Genomic DNA, 15,232 nt, shown 5'->3' with positions numbered 1-15,232 from the left:
AACTTAGACTGAGTTTTAGCACACATGAAAAACTTAAAACAAACCCTTATTTCCTGATGGATAGCCTTTGGACTATAATGTAACTTAAACAGAAAACTATCTTTAGAAAGATTTTTCCTCCAAAAGCATTTTATTTTAAAAATCCAATTTAAATTTTAAAAAATCCATTTAAAAAAAAAAAAAAAATTAATCATTGATTTTTATCCACCCTAGTCCAGAGCATATCCTCAACAAGGCAATTACCATTTCGAATGTGCAGATCTTTGAATCCTGTGATACACTTCTCAGCTCAAAAAGTTTCAGAAGATGTGCAAAATCTTGACGTGTTTTCGAATTTTTGTGCGAACTTAAAGAAACAACACTAATAGCAGACTCAGGACAGAGCAGGCATATGAATAAACAGATGCTTAAATGTCGACGGACCAAAAATAAGGTCCATCACCCAGGGCCGGATTTACATATAAGCTAAACAATCTATAGCTTAGGGCCCCACTCTTTTGGGAGCCCCCAAAAAATTTAAAGGAAAAAAAACCTGGATGTACATTTCCAAAATAGAAGATAAAAAAAACAAAGAAAATAAAACCTACAAACAGCAACAGTGTTTTGTGCTGTGTAGGCTCCTACAATGTAAGTCATGGGACCCGCCTGCTAGCCTGCTCCCAAAAATATCACTGCTTTGCTCCTTTCTATATATAGGGTGCCTATATTCTGCATGGACTGGTTGCAGGGCAACATGTGCAAATGGCTTGAGATACCTATTAGGTCCGTGAATTACCATCTAGCATATATTCAGCACAAAAAACCAGCGACCATTTGTTGTTGACAGAGGACAGCTGGACATAGAAAGGGCCCCATGACCTTCAGTAGCTGAGAGCAGGCACCCCCAAACTCGGCCCTCCAGATGTTTTGGGACTACAACTCCCATCATCCCTAGCTAACAGGACTAGTGGTCAGGGATGATGGGAATTGTAGTCCCCAAACATCTGGAGGGCTGAGTTTGGGGATGCCTGACTTAGGGCCTCATCAAACCTAAATCCGGCCCTGCCATCGCCCATTCCAGCTTCTTGTTTGCTCTGATGCCATCACCTTCTCCAGGATGTCTCCCTTCCCAAGGCATGATCCAGTCATTCATTGAAGGAGAAGCCTGCAGACCAACTGACCAGGGGACCCTTCTCTGTTCTTTTTCAGCTTGCCTACAGCATCTATGAATGGAACTTGCAGCTCCAAGCGAAAGATGCCGAACTGGAGGAACAGAGGGGCAGGTAACGTTCCTCCGTCCAGCTGCTTCTATAGCGCAACGCCTCTTTTCGATTCTTTCTTTTTTTTTTGGTGGGGGCAATGGTGAGCGAAGTTCTACCCTTCAGGTCCAGGACAGACATAATACAATGGTACCTCGGGTTAAGTACTTGATTCGTTCCGGAGGTCCGTTCTTAACCTGAAACTGTTCTGAACCTGAAGCACTACTTTAGCTAATGGGGCCTCCTGCTGCCGCTGTGCCGCCACTGCACGATTTCTGTTCTCATCCTGAAGCAAAGTTCTTAACCCGAGGTAATATTTCTGGGTTAGTGGAGTCTGTAACCTGAAGCGTATATAAGAAAAGATAGGCGTTGGTCTTTTGTGAGCTGAGACTTGAGGCAGCCCTGACACGTATGTAACCTGAAGTGTATGTAACCCGATGTACCACTGTACTACCAAAATGACTGAGGTTTTAAATGACAATTTTAGATTATATTTTAGTGATCAGTCCGCATCAGCGGGGCTCCCCCTACTGGTAGTTTACCCGTCCAGACTTCCTGCAAGGCGAGCAGGAGTCAGATATACTGTAGTCTCTTGATGCCAATGCCTAAGCCAGTACCCCTCACATTCTGTAACCAATACAGCTGTGGCCTAAATTTTGGCCATTAACATTAACCTAAATTCTGTGCTTGTGTCTTTATTCTCCTGAGACTGGCTTGGGGGTCTTGAAGCGCAAACCAGGGTTGCCAAATTAAATAATAATGGGGGGTGGAGGTGGGGGAGTTCCCCACAAATTTTTTTGTTTGTTGGTTTATTGTGGGCCCCGGCGCAGTGCCACTCCCCACCCCCCCAGGCAGTGGCTAAATGTAAGATGTGATGAATAAACTCGAGCAGACAATGATCAGGATGAGAAACGGCCACAACTTGATTGATTACAGATATAGGTGGATTTTTGGCTCAGTCGTTGGGTAAATACATCCATCCCAGCCCACCCAGACAAAACACAATACAGTCATACCTCGGGATGAAGTTGCTTCAGGTTGAGCATTTTTGGGTTGCACTCCGCTGCGACCCGGAAGTAATGAACATGTTACTTCCGGGTTTCGCTGCTTGCACATGTGGAGACGGTCAAAATGATGTCACATGCATGCGCAGAAGCGGCGAATCACTGCACGCGCAGACGCGGGTTGCGTTCGCTTCAGGATGTGAACGGGGCTCCGGAGCAGATCCTGTTCGTATCCAGAGGTACGACCGTAATTATTTAATTTTGAAAAGGTAAGGAGACTCAGTTCCCCCAAATTCCTGCTCAAAAACCCCCCCTCCCTGCCTCCACAGTTGATGGCAGCAGTGCTTCCTGGAAATCACAGGAGGGGAGAGTTGCTCCTGTGTTCGAATCCTGCTTGCAAGTTTCCCATAATGGGCACCTGGTTGGCCCCTGGGAGAACCGGATGCTGGGCTGGAAGGGTCTCGTCCAGCCGGCTCTTCTGACGCCCTGTCTTCACCATTTGCTTTGGTCTGCTCCAGGCTGGCCGGTCTGAGTGGGCACGTCTCTGAGCTGGAGTCCGAGCATCGCCTGCTGCAGGAGCAGGTGGAGGAGCTGAGCCGCAGGACCGTCGCCATGAAGGAAGACTACGTCTCTCTGCACCAGCGCTACCTTCAGCAGGATGGGGAGTTCCGCCGGGCGGCCGAGAGAGGCCTGGAGCTGCTCAGGTGCTTCATGCAGAAGAAAGCAGAGGCCGCCGAGCACAGGAACAAGGCCCTTGAGAGGTGGGCGACCTCCGAAACGGGGAGGGAGGTCAGGGCCTGGGGGGCAGCAGCAGTTCAGATCTGGAGAGTTTGGCACAGGGGAAGTGTGGGCTGAAGTGCCCCCTACTGGCTGAATGAATGAATCTTTATTTGCGTCAGCCATTGGCCATAGCAATAAAACCACAATACAATAGTCAAAGAATAGAAAGAAAAAGTCAAGCATATAAAATACATTTTAGGGTTTTGAATCCGTAGTCAAATAGTGGGTCTTATTCTGATTGCCCCAGCTAAAAACCTTGCCACCTTTGCTGTCACCTGCTCTTCTTGATCTGCCAAGAAAAAGGACACTGTGGCAATGGCTGGGTGACCCGGAATGGACAATAAAATAGGGGTGATAAGTCTCTATAAAGAGGGCAAGCCAAAAGGGCATGCGCCACCGATTCGGTACTGCCATCTCCACAGGGACATAAGCGTTTTTTGTGTGGAATCTGTTGGAATCGTCCCTCCAGTACAGCCCAGGGCAATATATTCAATCTTGCGAAAGTAAAAGCGACCCCCTGCTGGCTGTTTGTAGGAATAGCCTTTGTGTCGCAAATGGGATAAGATTGGGAAGGTGTCAGATGCTGACTCTCTCAGCACCAAAAAATACACATCCTGATTTTCATCAGGGTTTTGAAATACAGTCTTTGAGCAGTGAGAAACTCTAGGGTTTAACCCAGGCACTTGCCCCAAGTTTGGTTTCCTTCGAACGAAGACGATGGCGTCTTTAGGATACAGTCGTACCTTGGAGGTCGAACGGAATCCGTTCCAGAAGTCCGTTTGACTTCCAAAACTTTTGGAAACCAAAGTGTGGCTTCCGATTGGCTGCAGGAAGCTCCTGCAGCCAATCAGAAGCCCCCTTGGACGTTTGGCTTCCAAAAATAGTTCACAAACCGGAACAGTCACTTCTGGGTTTCCAGCATTCGGGAGCCAAAACGTTCAAGAACCAAGCTGTTTGAAAAGCAAGGTTCGACTGTATATGGCTTTATTTGTACATATGTACAACCTGAGCACAGGCGGGAGGGGCTCACAACATGAACAGGGCTGGATTTAGGTTTGATGAGGCCCTAATCTCCTGAAGGTAATGGGGCCCTTTATATGTCCAGCTGTCCTTTGTCAACAACAAATTGCCTCTGTTTTTTGTGTTGAATATATGCTAGATGGTAATTTATGGACCTAATAGGTATCTAAATCCATTTGCACATGTTGCCTTGCAACCAGTCCATGCAGAATGTAGGCACCCTATATATAGAAAGGAGCAAACCAGTGATACTTTAGGGAGCAGGCATCAAGCATAGGCAAACTCGGCCCTCCACTTGTTTTGGGACTACAACTCCCATCATCCCTGTTGGGTAGGGATGATGGGAGTTTAGTCCCAAAACATCTGGAGGGCCAGGTTTGCCTATGCCTGACTTGCATCATAGGAGCCTACACAACACAAAGCACTGTTGCTGTATGTACGGTAGGTTTTATTTTATTTGTTTTTTATCTTATATTTTAGAAATGTACATTCAGGTTTTTCCCCTCTATTTTTTGGGGGGGGCTCCCAAGAGAGTGGGGCCCTAAGCTATAGCTTGTTTAGCTTATACGCAAATCCAGCACTGAGCATTAACACCCAAATAGATCTTACTTCTCCATTAGTGCCACAGCTTTGAATCCAGCATAGAGCAAGCCGGTCTCTGGGTCTCCAGCTTCCAGCCTGCTTTCAAGCTCGGCTCCATCCTGGCTACCGTTGTCCCAACTAGCAGCTAGGAGAGTAGTCTGGAGGAAAGTCCCTCCACCCCCCCCCAACCTGGAGGGCACCAGCCCTTAATTACAGCTCTTGCAACCTGGCTCATTCATATGGGATGATCGATGAGGAGACTTACGTAGCCAGGTAAGGTCACTGTATTACAAAGAAACTTGTACAGTGGTACCTTGGTTCTCAAACTTAATTTGTTCCAGAAATCTCTTCCAAAACCAAAGCATTCCAAAACCAAGGCACACTTTCCCATAGAAAGTTATGCAAAATGGATTAATCCGTTCCAGACTTTTGTAAACAACACCTAAAACAGCAATTTAACATGAATTTTACTATCTAAAGAGACCATTGATCCATAAAATAAAAGCAATAATCAATGTACTGTACTATAAAATAAATAAGACAGTATTGTAGATTATTAAAATTAAAATGATTTTTTTTTTTCTTACTTGCACTGATGATAGTCATTGTTTGGATGGGGGACTTTTATCCATTTCCACAGTCACACAATCAATCAATCAATCAATCAGTAGCTGAACTGGGTTCCACACAGTCACCAAAACAAGTTAACTGAAAAAGCCTCAAAAACAAAAACGCAAAATGAATAGCAAAAACAAAAGCGCCAAACTTAATCCATTCTGGAATTCCATTTGACTTCTGAAATGTTCGAAAACCAAGGCGCAGCTTCTGATTGGTGCAGGCGCCCCGGAAACAGTAGCCGACAGCCGCATCGGACGTTCGACTTCCGAAAAACACACCCGCGCCCACAAACTCACAACAATATAAAGAGAGGCCTCTTTCAAATGGCAATAAAGGAGCTGGCGGGGGGGGGGGGGAGAGACCCTAGCTTCCCGTATTCCTAATGGTGCATGGAAACACCCCCCCCCCGACTTCCTTTCTCATACTTCTACCACCCAGTAAAATCGCTGGGCAATGAATTTTAAAATAGGAAATAGTACTTGTTTGCACAGGTAACATAGCTCAGGGGCGGCCGTACTCGGAGAGCATTGAACCTGTGACCTCACCCCATCCTTGACAGAAGCACAGCCCTGTCTCTCAAAAGAACCTGGAAAATCTAGCAAGCAGGACATATGGGAGGAGAATGTCTTGCACACCCCCTGATGCCCTTCCTCTCCTTGCAGGGCAAAGCAAGACCGGCTGGCCAAGGAGCTGAAGAAGGCAGCGAGGACCCCGGTTGGCATTAAGGTGTAAGTCATGCTTGTGGGTCCTCAAAGATCTTCGGATAATAAGAATAAGGATGATTATATTAATAATAATAATGAATTTATTTTATTATTTAGACCCTGCCCATCTGGCTGGGTTTCGGCGACTCCAAACAGAATATTATTATTATTATTATTATTATTATTATTATTATTATTATAACAAAACAGCAAACATTAAAAACTTCCCTAAACAGGGCTGCTTCAGATGTCTTCTAAAAAGTTTATTTCCTTGACATCTGATGGGAGGGCATTCCACAGGGTGGGCGCCACTACCGGGAAGGCCCTCTGTCTGGTTGAAAGGCAGAATATGTATCTATATATCTCTCTATATCATCTATCTATCATCTATCTATCTATCTATCATCTATCTATCTATCTATCTATCTATCTATCATCTATCTATCTATCTATCTATCTATCTATCTATCTATCTATATCTCTCTATCTATCTATCTATCTATCTATCTACAGTGGTGCCTCGCAAGACGAAAAGAATCCGTTCTGCGAGTCTCTTCATCTTGCGGGTTTTTTCGTCTTGCGAAGCAAGCCCATTAGCGGTTTAGCGGATTAGCGCTACAGTATTAGTGGGCTTAGCGGATCAGCTGATAAGCGGCTTAGCGATCAGCTGTTAAGCGGCTTAAAGATCAGCTGATAACCGGCTTAAAGATCAGCTGATAAGCGGCTTAACGATCAGCTGATAAGCGGCTTAGCGATCAGCTGTTAAGCGGCTTAAAGATCAGCTGATAAGCGGCTTAACGATCAGCTGATAAGCGGCTTAGCGATCAGCTGTTAAGCGGCTTAGCCATCAGCTGATAAGCGGTTTAGCGGCTTGGGAAAAAGGGGGGGAAAAGGAAAAAAACCCCGCAGGAACTCGCAAGACATTTTCGTCTTGCGAAGCAAGCACATAGGAAATTCGTTTTGCGAAGCACCTCCAAAACGGAAAACCCTTTCGTCTAGCGGGTTTTCCGTCTTGCGAGGCATTCGTCTTGCGGGGCACCACTGTATCTATCTATCTATCTATCTATCTATCTATCTATCTATCTAATCTATCTAGCCTCATCTTCCCTGTCCCCCTCTCCTCTTGGTTGAGCTGAAACAACTTGTTGGGCTGGCCACCGAAATGTTTGTATATGAACCAGATTCTCCTGGTGATGATGCAGAGGGAGCTGCAAAGAGCCTGAGTTAATTGGTACGTTGATCGTTATGTCCCCAGGGCTGCTGGCTAATTAAATACCCAGGGGGGAGGGAGGGAGGGAGCAAGACTGCTGCTGAAATGCGCAATATTGGCCTTATGCTCCCCATGCTGAGCGCAACACCTTTCCGCCAAGACCTAAAATGTTCCAAGGCTGCTAAGTGGCAGTTCGCTGTCTCTGCAAGGCAGCCGGTTTGTCAATGTCCCTCCAGGTGGCCTCTGGGACGAAGAGACCTTTTCCTGTCATTAGGAAGGCTTGGGGAATTCCCTCTGGCTTGATCGGCACCTCCCATATTACGTGGGCAGATCTGGAACTATATATATATATATATATATATATATATATATATATATATTTGAAATACTTCTCTAAGCAAAGTAAAGGGGGAAAGGAAACAAAAAGTACATAAAAAATTGTCTATTATGAAAGTATATAAGTGAAATTAGGGACGCGGGTGGCGCTGTGGTCTAAACCACAGAGCCTAGGGCTTGCCGATCAGAAGGTCGGCGGTTCGAATCCCTGCGACGGGGTGAGCTCCTGTTGCTCAGTCCCTGCTCCTGCCAACCTAGCAGTTCGAAAGCACGTCAAAGTGCAAGTAGATAAATAGATACTGCCCCGGCGGGAAGGTAAACGGCGTTTCTGTGCGCTGCTCTGGTTCGCCAGAAGCGGCTTAGTCATGCTGGCCACATGACCCGGAAGCTGTCTGAGGACAAACGTCAGCTCCCTTGGCCTGAAGGCAAGATGAGCATCGCAACCCCAGAGTTGGCTGTGACTGGGTACCTTTATCTGTACCTTTATCTATATATGTGTGTGTGTTTGTATATATACCGTATTTTTCGCCCTATAGGACGCACTTTTCCCCCTCCAAAAATGAAGGGGAAATGTGTGTGCGTCCTATGGGGCGAATACAGGCTTTCGCTGAAGCCTGGAGAGCGAGAGGGGTCGGTCCGCACTGACCCCTCTCGCTCTCCAGGCTTCAGAAAGCTCTGCGCAACCCTCGGGAGACCGGCTCCGAGGGTTGCGCAGAGCTGCCTGCCGTCCCGGGATCAGCACACTTCTCCCCATCGCCAGCCCCACAAGCTCGGGGGACAGCGGGGAGGCAGAGTGCACCTTCCCGCTGTTCCCCGACCTAGTTCTTCCAGCCCCGCCCCTGGGGGGGAAATAAAATTTTTTTTCTTTATTTCCCCCCCAAAAAAACTAGGTGCGTCCTATGGGCCGGAGCGTCCTATGGAGCGCAAAATACGGTACATACTGTATTTTTCTGTGTATAACACGCCCCCATGTAGAATACACCCCTATTTTGGGGGATTCCAAACAAAGAAAATGGGGGGAAATTGCCCCATGTATAAGACGACCCCCCTTTTCTTAACATAATTTTTAAAGAAAAAAATTCTTGCCTTATACACAGAAAAGTACGTGTGTGTGTGTGTGTGTGTGTGTGTGTATAAAAATAAATGCAATGCAAATGTCATTATATTTCCAGATTTGGAACTTGGTTATCCACCAGCTTGGTTATCCACTTCCTGAATGCACCGACACAATTTTTTAACCTTTTTTAAAATAATAATAATAATAATTGAGAACCACTGTGTTGGACTAGGATCTGAGAGACGCAGGTTCAAATCCCCACTCCGCCACCAGGTGGCCTCTCACTGCCTCTCAGCCTAACCTACCTTACAGGGTTGTTGTTGCTGTTGGAGGAATTAAATAGGGAGAACCGTGTGCTGTTCCTTGAGGCCTTTGGAGAAAGAAGGTGATCTATAAATGCAATAAATGCATTAAAATATTGTCGATCTTGCTCTTGTGCTCCCTAATTTTCCGCACCTTTTCTCTTTGTCAGAGAGCCAGAAGAAGGGAAGGCTGATGAGCAAAAGATGCTCCACAGAGACGCCCAGGGGGAGCCTGGCGAAAAGGTGTGGAAAAGGCCCTTTCGGTGAGGCATGAACTGTGGTGCTCATAGTTTTTGTATTGCTATTATTGCATTAGCTTCTTTTTAAATTGGTTGGAGTTTTGCATCCTTTCCTCCCATCAAAGTCTTGCAGCAACAAGAAGAAGGCGGCACATAGAAAACGTGGCAGTTTAAAGGACACGCTGATAAAAATCACTCGTGAAAATCCATCTTAAGAGTCTCCTACATTTGAGGGGTGCATGCAAAGGCTGCCATTGGCTTTGCTCTGGAGAGAGTGAAATTCTGTGCAGAATCTCCCCTTAGAATCTCATCCTCACAGGCAGAAAATTTGAGAGGGGCTTAGGCAGGGGCTACATTAGGGGTCAACAAACTTTTTCAGCAGGGAGCCGGTCCACTGTCCCTCAGACCATATCTAGTATATATAGTTTATTTTGGGGGGGGGGAAATATATGAATGAATTCCTACACCCCACAAATAACCCAGAGATGCATTTTAAATAAAAGGACACATTCTGCTCATGTAAAAACATGCTGATTCCCAGACTGTCCACAGGCCGGATTTAGAAGGCAATTGGGCCAGATCCGGCCCCTGGGCCTTAGTTTGCCTACCCATGGGCTACAGAAAGAGCCATTGTTTGAGGGGCTTGTCTGTGCATGTTTGTGGCACAGGAAAATTGCGAACTATTTTTTTAAATAAAATTTTATTGAATTTCCATTTTATAATTCGTAAATGCATCCTTATTTTGCACATTAAATTTTGCTCATATGAGCTGGTCAACCCCGCCCCCCGCCCTCTGCCTTGTGGTTACCATAATTCCTTTCAGTATCATCGCATTTGTATTCCTTCCTATTTACCTTTCATCCATTTCAATTATTGCAATTTTAAATAAACATAAAAAGGTAGGAATCATAGACATTGCAAGTCTTCTTAAGACAATCCTGCTAGTGTTGCTAACTGCAGTTGTCCTTCAAGCATTGGATAAATTCATCCCAGTCTTTTTGGAAAACTTGATCAACGTTGGTTTTGGATTTTCCTGGGCAGCTTTGCTAGCTGTGCATATTCCATCATCTTCATCTGCCACTCCTCAGTGGTTGCTAATTCCTGTTGCTTCCATTTTGGGGCTAAAAGAGTCCTTGCTGCCGTAGCTGCATACAGAAACAATTTTTGGTCCCTTTTTGAAATTTCTTCCCCTACTTTATCCAGGAGAAATGCTTCTGGTTTTTTAAGAAATGTATTTTACGATCTCATGCTAGCAAGGTTATGCTTAAAATTCTACAAGGAAGGCTCAAGCAGTATGTGGACCGAGAACTCCCAGAAGTGCAAGCTGGATTTAGAAAAGGCAGAGGAACCAGAGACCAAATTGCAAACATGCGCTGGATTATGGAGAAAGCTAGAGAGTTCCAGAAAGACATCTACTTCTGCTTCATTGACTATGCAAAAGCCTTTGACTGTGTCGACCACAGCAAACTATGGCAAGTTCTTAAAGAAATGGGAGTGCTGGATCACCTCATCTGTCTCCTGAGAAATCTCTATGTGGGACAAGAAGCTACAGTTAGAACTGGATATGGAACAACTGATTGGTTTAAAATTGGGAAAGGAGTACGGCAAGGCTGTATATTGTCTCCCTGCTTATTTAACTTATATGCAGAATTCATCATGCGAAAGGCTGGGCTGGATGAATCCCAAGCCGGAATTAAGATTGCCGGAAGAAATATCAACAACCTCAGATATGCAGATGACACAACCTTGATGGCAGAAAGTGAAGAGGAATTAAAGAACCTTTTAATGAGGGTGAAAGAGGAGAGCGCAAAATATGGTCTGAAGCTCAATATCAAAAAAACTAAGATCATGGCCACTGGGCCCATCACCTCCTGGCAAATAGAAGGGGAAGAAATGGAGGCAGTGAGAGATTTTACTTTCTTGGGCTCCATGATCACTGCAGATGGTGACAGCAGTCATGAAATTAAAAGACGCCTGCTCCTTGGGAGAAAGGCGATGGCAAACCTAGACAACATCTTAAAAAGCAGAGACATCACCTTGCCAACAAAGGTCCGTATAGTAAAAGCCATGGTTTTCCCAGTAGTGGTGTATGGAAGTGAGAGCTGGACCATAAAGAAGGCTGATCGCCGAAGAATTGATGCTTTTGAATTATGGTGCTGGAGGAGACTCTTGAGAGTCCCATGGACTGCAAGAAGATCAAACGTATCCATTCTTAAGGAAATCAGCCCTGAGTGCTCACTGGAAGGACAGATCGTGAAGCTGAGGCTCCAATACTTTGGCCACCTCATGAGAAGAGAAGACTCCCTGGAAAAGACCCTGATGTTGGGAAAGATGGAGGGCACAAGGAGAAGGGGACGACAGAGAACGAGATGGTTGGATGGTGTTCTTGAAGCTACCAGCATGAGTTTGGCCAAACTGAGGGAGGCAGTGGAGGACAGAAGTGCCTGGCGTGCTCTGGTCCATGGGGTCACGAAGAGTCGGACACGACTAAACGACTAAACAAGACAAAACAAGATTTTACGATCTCTTGCGGAACTAGGGAACAGCAGATTCCTCCCAGGTCCACTCTGTGGTTCTGCAGTTCAGCTATGGCTCAGCTTCCTCTGGCAAGAAAGGAGTTGTTTAGAATGCTGAAAATGAATTTTGCACACATGAGGAACGAGAAACGAAACCCAAACCACTTTCCTGGAAGGAAAAAGTAGTTCTACCTTGTTCACACACTTTTGTCTACTTGAAGAAGCCATGGTCTGATCTGAAAAATACAAATATTTGGGTTACAAAACTAGAAAAAACTAAGTTTGCAAAACAATAATTACCATGTGGTTAGGGTAGATCAACGTGTCAGTGTCCACTTATCTCCAGTGTAAATATGACATATCGGCAAAAGTCGAAAATTACAAGATAACTATAGCATGTACACGAAAATCGATTTCAGATTTGAAATCAGCATTGAAAGAACATATAAGAAAGGTTGAAAAATCATATGCAACAGAAAATGAAAAAAAAAAATGTTCCCCAGTGTAATTCCTGTGTTCATCACTTTTTTCCACTTGACTTCTTGTTTTAGATCTGCTTCTGCCACTTCCATGACCCTCACCAGATACGTGGGTGTTTTCAAGGGTTTGTTTGAGTAAGTTGGTTGCTCCATTTCTATGCATTCAGGATTACTTGGGTCCGGAGCGTGTGTTTGAATTGCTCCCAAAGAATCAAGATAAGAACCTGAATCATTTTGATGATACTAGCTTTTTATAATATTCATAATAATAATTTATTATTTATACCCCGCCCATCTTGCTGAGTTTCCCCAGACACTCTGGGCGGCTCCCAATCGAGTGTTAAAAACAATACAGCATTAAATATTAAAAACTTCCCTAAAGAGGGCTGTCTTCAGATGTCTTCTAAACATCCGATAGTTGATTATTTCCTTGACATCTGATGGGAGTGCATTCCACAGGGCGGGCGCCACCACCGAGAAGGCCCTCTGTCTGGTTCCCAGTAACCTCACTTCTCTCAATGAGGGAACCGCCAGAAGGTCCTTGGAGCTGGACCTCAGTGTCCAGGCTGGACGATGGGGGTGGAGACGCTCCTTCAGGTATACTGGACCGAGGCTGTTTAGGGCTTTGAAGGTCAACACCAGCACTTTGAATTGTGCTTGGAAACATACTGGGAGCCAGTGCAGATCTCTCAGGACCGGTGTTATGTGGTCTCGGCGGCCGCTCCCAGTCCCCAGCCCAGCTGCTGCATTCTGGATTAATTGCAGTTTCCGGGTCACCTTCAAAGGCAGCCCCACATAGAGCGCATTGCAGTAGTCCAAGCGGAAGATAACTTTTGTCTGGATCAACTGTGGGTAAGGTAGCAAACGTTAGTGTTGCACAGATCTCTTCTCTATGGGGGTGAGAAATTATCTGTGTGGCTCCTCTCTTTCTTTGGATCCAGTCATGTGACCACTAACATGGACAGGGCCGGATTGAGGTTTGAAGAGGCCCTAAGCTTCTGAAGGTAATGGGGCCCTTTCTATGTCCAGCTGTCCTTTGTCAACAACAAATTGTCGCTGTTTTTTTGTGTTGAGTATATGCTAGATGGTAATTTATGGACCTAATAGGTATCTCAAGCCATTTGTACGGGTTGCCTTGCAACCAGTCCATGCAGAATGTAGGCACCCTATATATAGAAAGGAGCAAACCAGTGATATTTGAGGGAGCAGGCTAGCAGGCGGGGCCCATGACTTACATCACAAATACAGGAGCCTACACAACACAAAACACTGTTGCTGTATGTAGGTTTTATTTTATTTGTTTTTTATCTTACATTTTGGAAATGTACATCCAGGGTTTTTTCCCCCCTTTAATTTTTTTGGGGACCCCCAAGAGAGTGGGTCCCTAAGCTATAGCTTGTTTAGCTTATACATAAATCTGGCACTGATTACATAGAGGGCTAACAAATTCATTGTAGCCACGAGTTTCTGTAGCCATGTCCACCTTCCCTCCCTCCTTCCCACTTCCAGAACTATAGACTTAAAAGTTTACATAACTGAAAGTCAAAACTGGCATTTTACTCCCCACCCCTGTGAAAGATTTGTCACTAGCTTCGTGCATTTTCACAAACTTTCAAATGCACAACCTTTAACTTGTATCCCCTGTCCGGGCAGCCTTCTTCCATGTTTGATGTTGATCCATTTCCTGGTTCTCAGTTCCTTGTGGTTTTCCCTGAGGTCTCGTTCAGAGCAAATAGGGTTCCTGCAGACCATGGTTGTATCCAAAGTGGAACTGGAAACTGCGGCTTGGATGAGGTCTCCAGTGCTTGTTTGCAGGCGAACCAGTTTACTTGATTTGGACGTCCTTCTAAGCAGTTTAGCTGTGTGGCATTTGACTGTCTGAAGACAGAATAACCTGTAATACTTAATTTGACGTCACAGCAAGTTCAAAATTGCTATGGTTTAGGGAAGTTCCCTGTTTAGGGAAGTTTTTAATATTTGATGAATTACTGTATTTTAATCTTTTGTTGGAAGCCTCCCAGAGTGGCTGGGGAAACCCAGCCAGATGGGCGGGGTATAAATAGTATATTATTATTATTATTATTATTATTATTATTATGAAGTTGGAGGGAGGGGGAGAGCAAGAAATGTGAGGTGATCATGTCTGTATCCAAGACGGTGCAAAACTTTCACCTGTTAGTTTCAGGATGAAACGTGGGAGCTCCTTCAGCAACCCATCGGAGGAACGGTACTATTACATTCCCTCCTGCGCGGCGGCCTGCCTTCCATCACGAGTGAGCGACGAACAGGTAAATCTGAAATCCCTAAGCACCAGGTGCCACCTCACCTGGGTGCCACATAAGAAGAGCATGCTAGATGACTAAAAACAAGTAACGTGTATATAATTGTAAGTGCACAGGGTAAAATAAGACTTGGGAAGGGGGGGTGAGAGAAAAAGGAAAAGGAGAAAGAAAGAAAGAAAGAAAGAAAGAAAGAAAGAAAGAACACCCATATCCAATACAAAACAAAAGCAGAACTTATAAACATTACAAGATTGTTGCTGTAGCTAACCCACATTTAACCTAATATAGAAATTAATCCCAAATATCGTTAAATTGGTCCATGGCAAGTCTATGTTTATACACTCATGTGTTGCAAATTTGTACATATCTTCTAGCCATTCACCGAAGGGAGCTGCATTTTTATGGATGAGCTGGGGAAAATAACTATTGCTATTATTTCTTATTGCATCTATACCCCACCTTTTCCTCCAAGGAGCTCAGGGTGGTGTGCAGAGTTCTCCTTGCCCATTCTGTCCTCACAACAGCCCTGTGAGGTAGGTTCGATTGAGACTGTCATCCAGCGAGCTTCATGGCCAAGCGGGGATTTGAACCCTGGTCTCCCAGGTTTCTAGTCCAGCACTCTAACCACTACACCACACTGGTTCCACCGGTGTTGGAGACAGTGCTGTCTGAACGCCAGTTGCTGGGAATCGCGCGTGGTGAGAGGGCTCGTGTTCGAATCCTGCTTGTGGGCTTCCGGTGGGGGCATCTGGGTGGCCACCCTGAGAACAGGATGCTGGACTAGATGGGCCATTGGCCGGATCCAGCTGCAGGGCTCTTCTTAATAATTCTTCTTGATAATGTGTGCTTCTGGCCTCCAGTGGTT

General features: G+C 45.3%; 1 protein-coding gene across 1 annotated transcript in view; it reads left to right on the top strand.

The window, feature by feature from the left end:
- The window catches only part of ATG16L2 (autophagy related 16 like 2), a 56,698-nt gene that overhangs the window by 15,828 nt on the left and 25,638 nt on the right, over nt 1–15,232 (top strand). The window contains exons 4-9 of the mRNA XM_081002137.1: nt 1,189–1,262; nt 2,761–3,003; nt 5,905–5,970; nt 9,022–9,114; nt 12,158–12,220; nt 14,265–14,373. Of these exons, the coding sequence (XP_080858263.1) occupies nt 1,189–1,262; nt 2,761–3,003; nt 5,905–5,970; nt 9,022–9,114; nt 12,158–12,220; nt 14,265–14,373 (648 nt within the window). The remainder of the gene's footprint in view (nt 1–1,188; nt 1,263–2,760; nt 3,004–5,904; nt 5,971–9,021; nt 9,115–12,157; nt 12,221–14,264; nt 14,374–15,232) is intronic.

The sequence above is a fragment of the Podarcis pityusensis genome (genome assembly GCF_964106645.2).
Source record: "Podarcis pityusensis genome assembly, chromosome: 4".
NCBI lineage: Eukaryota > Metazoa > Chordata > Lepidosauria > Squamata > Lacertidae > Podarcis > Podarcis pityusensis.
Note: the sequence above shows the minus strand (reverse complement) of the source record. Positions and strands in the feature narration are given on the sequence as shown.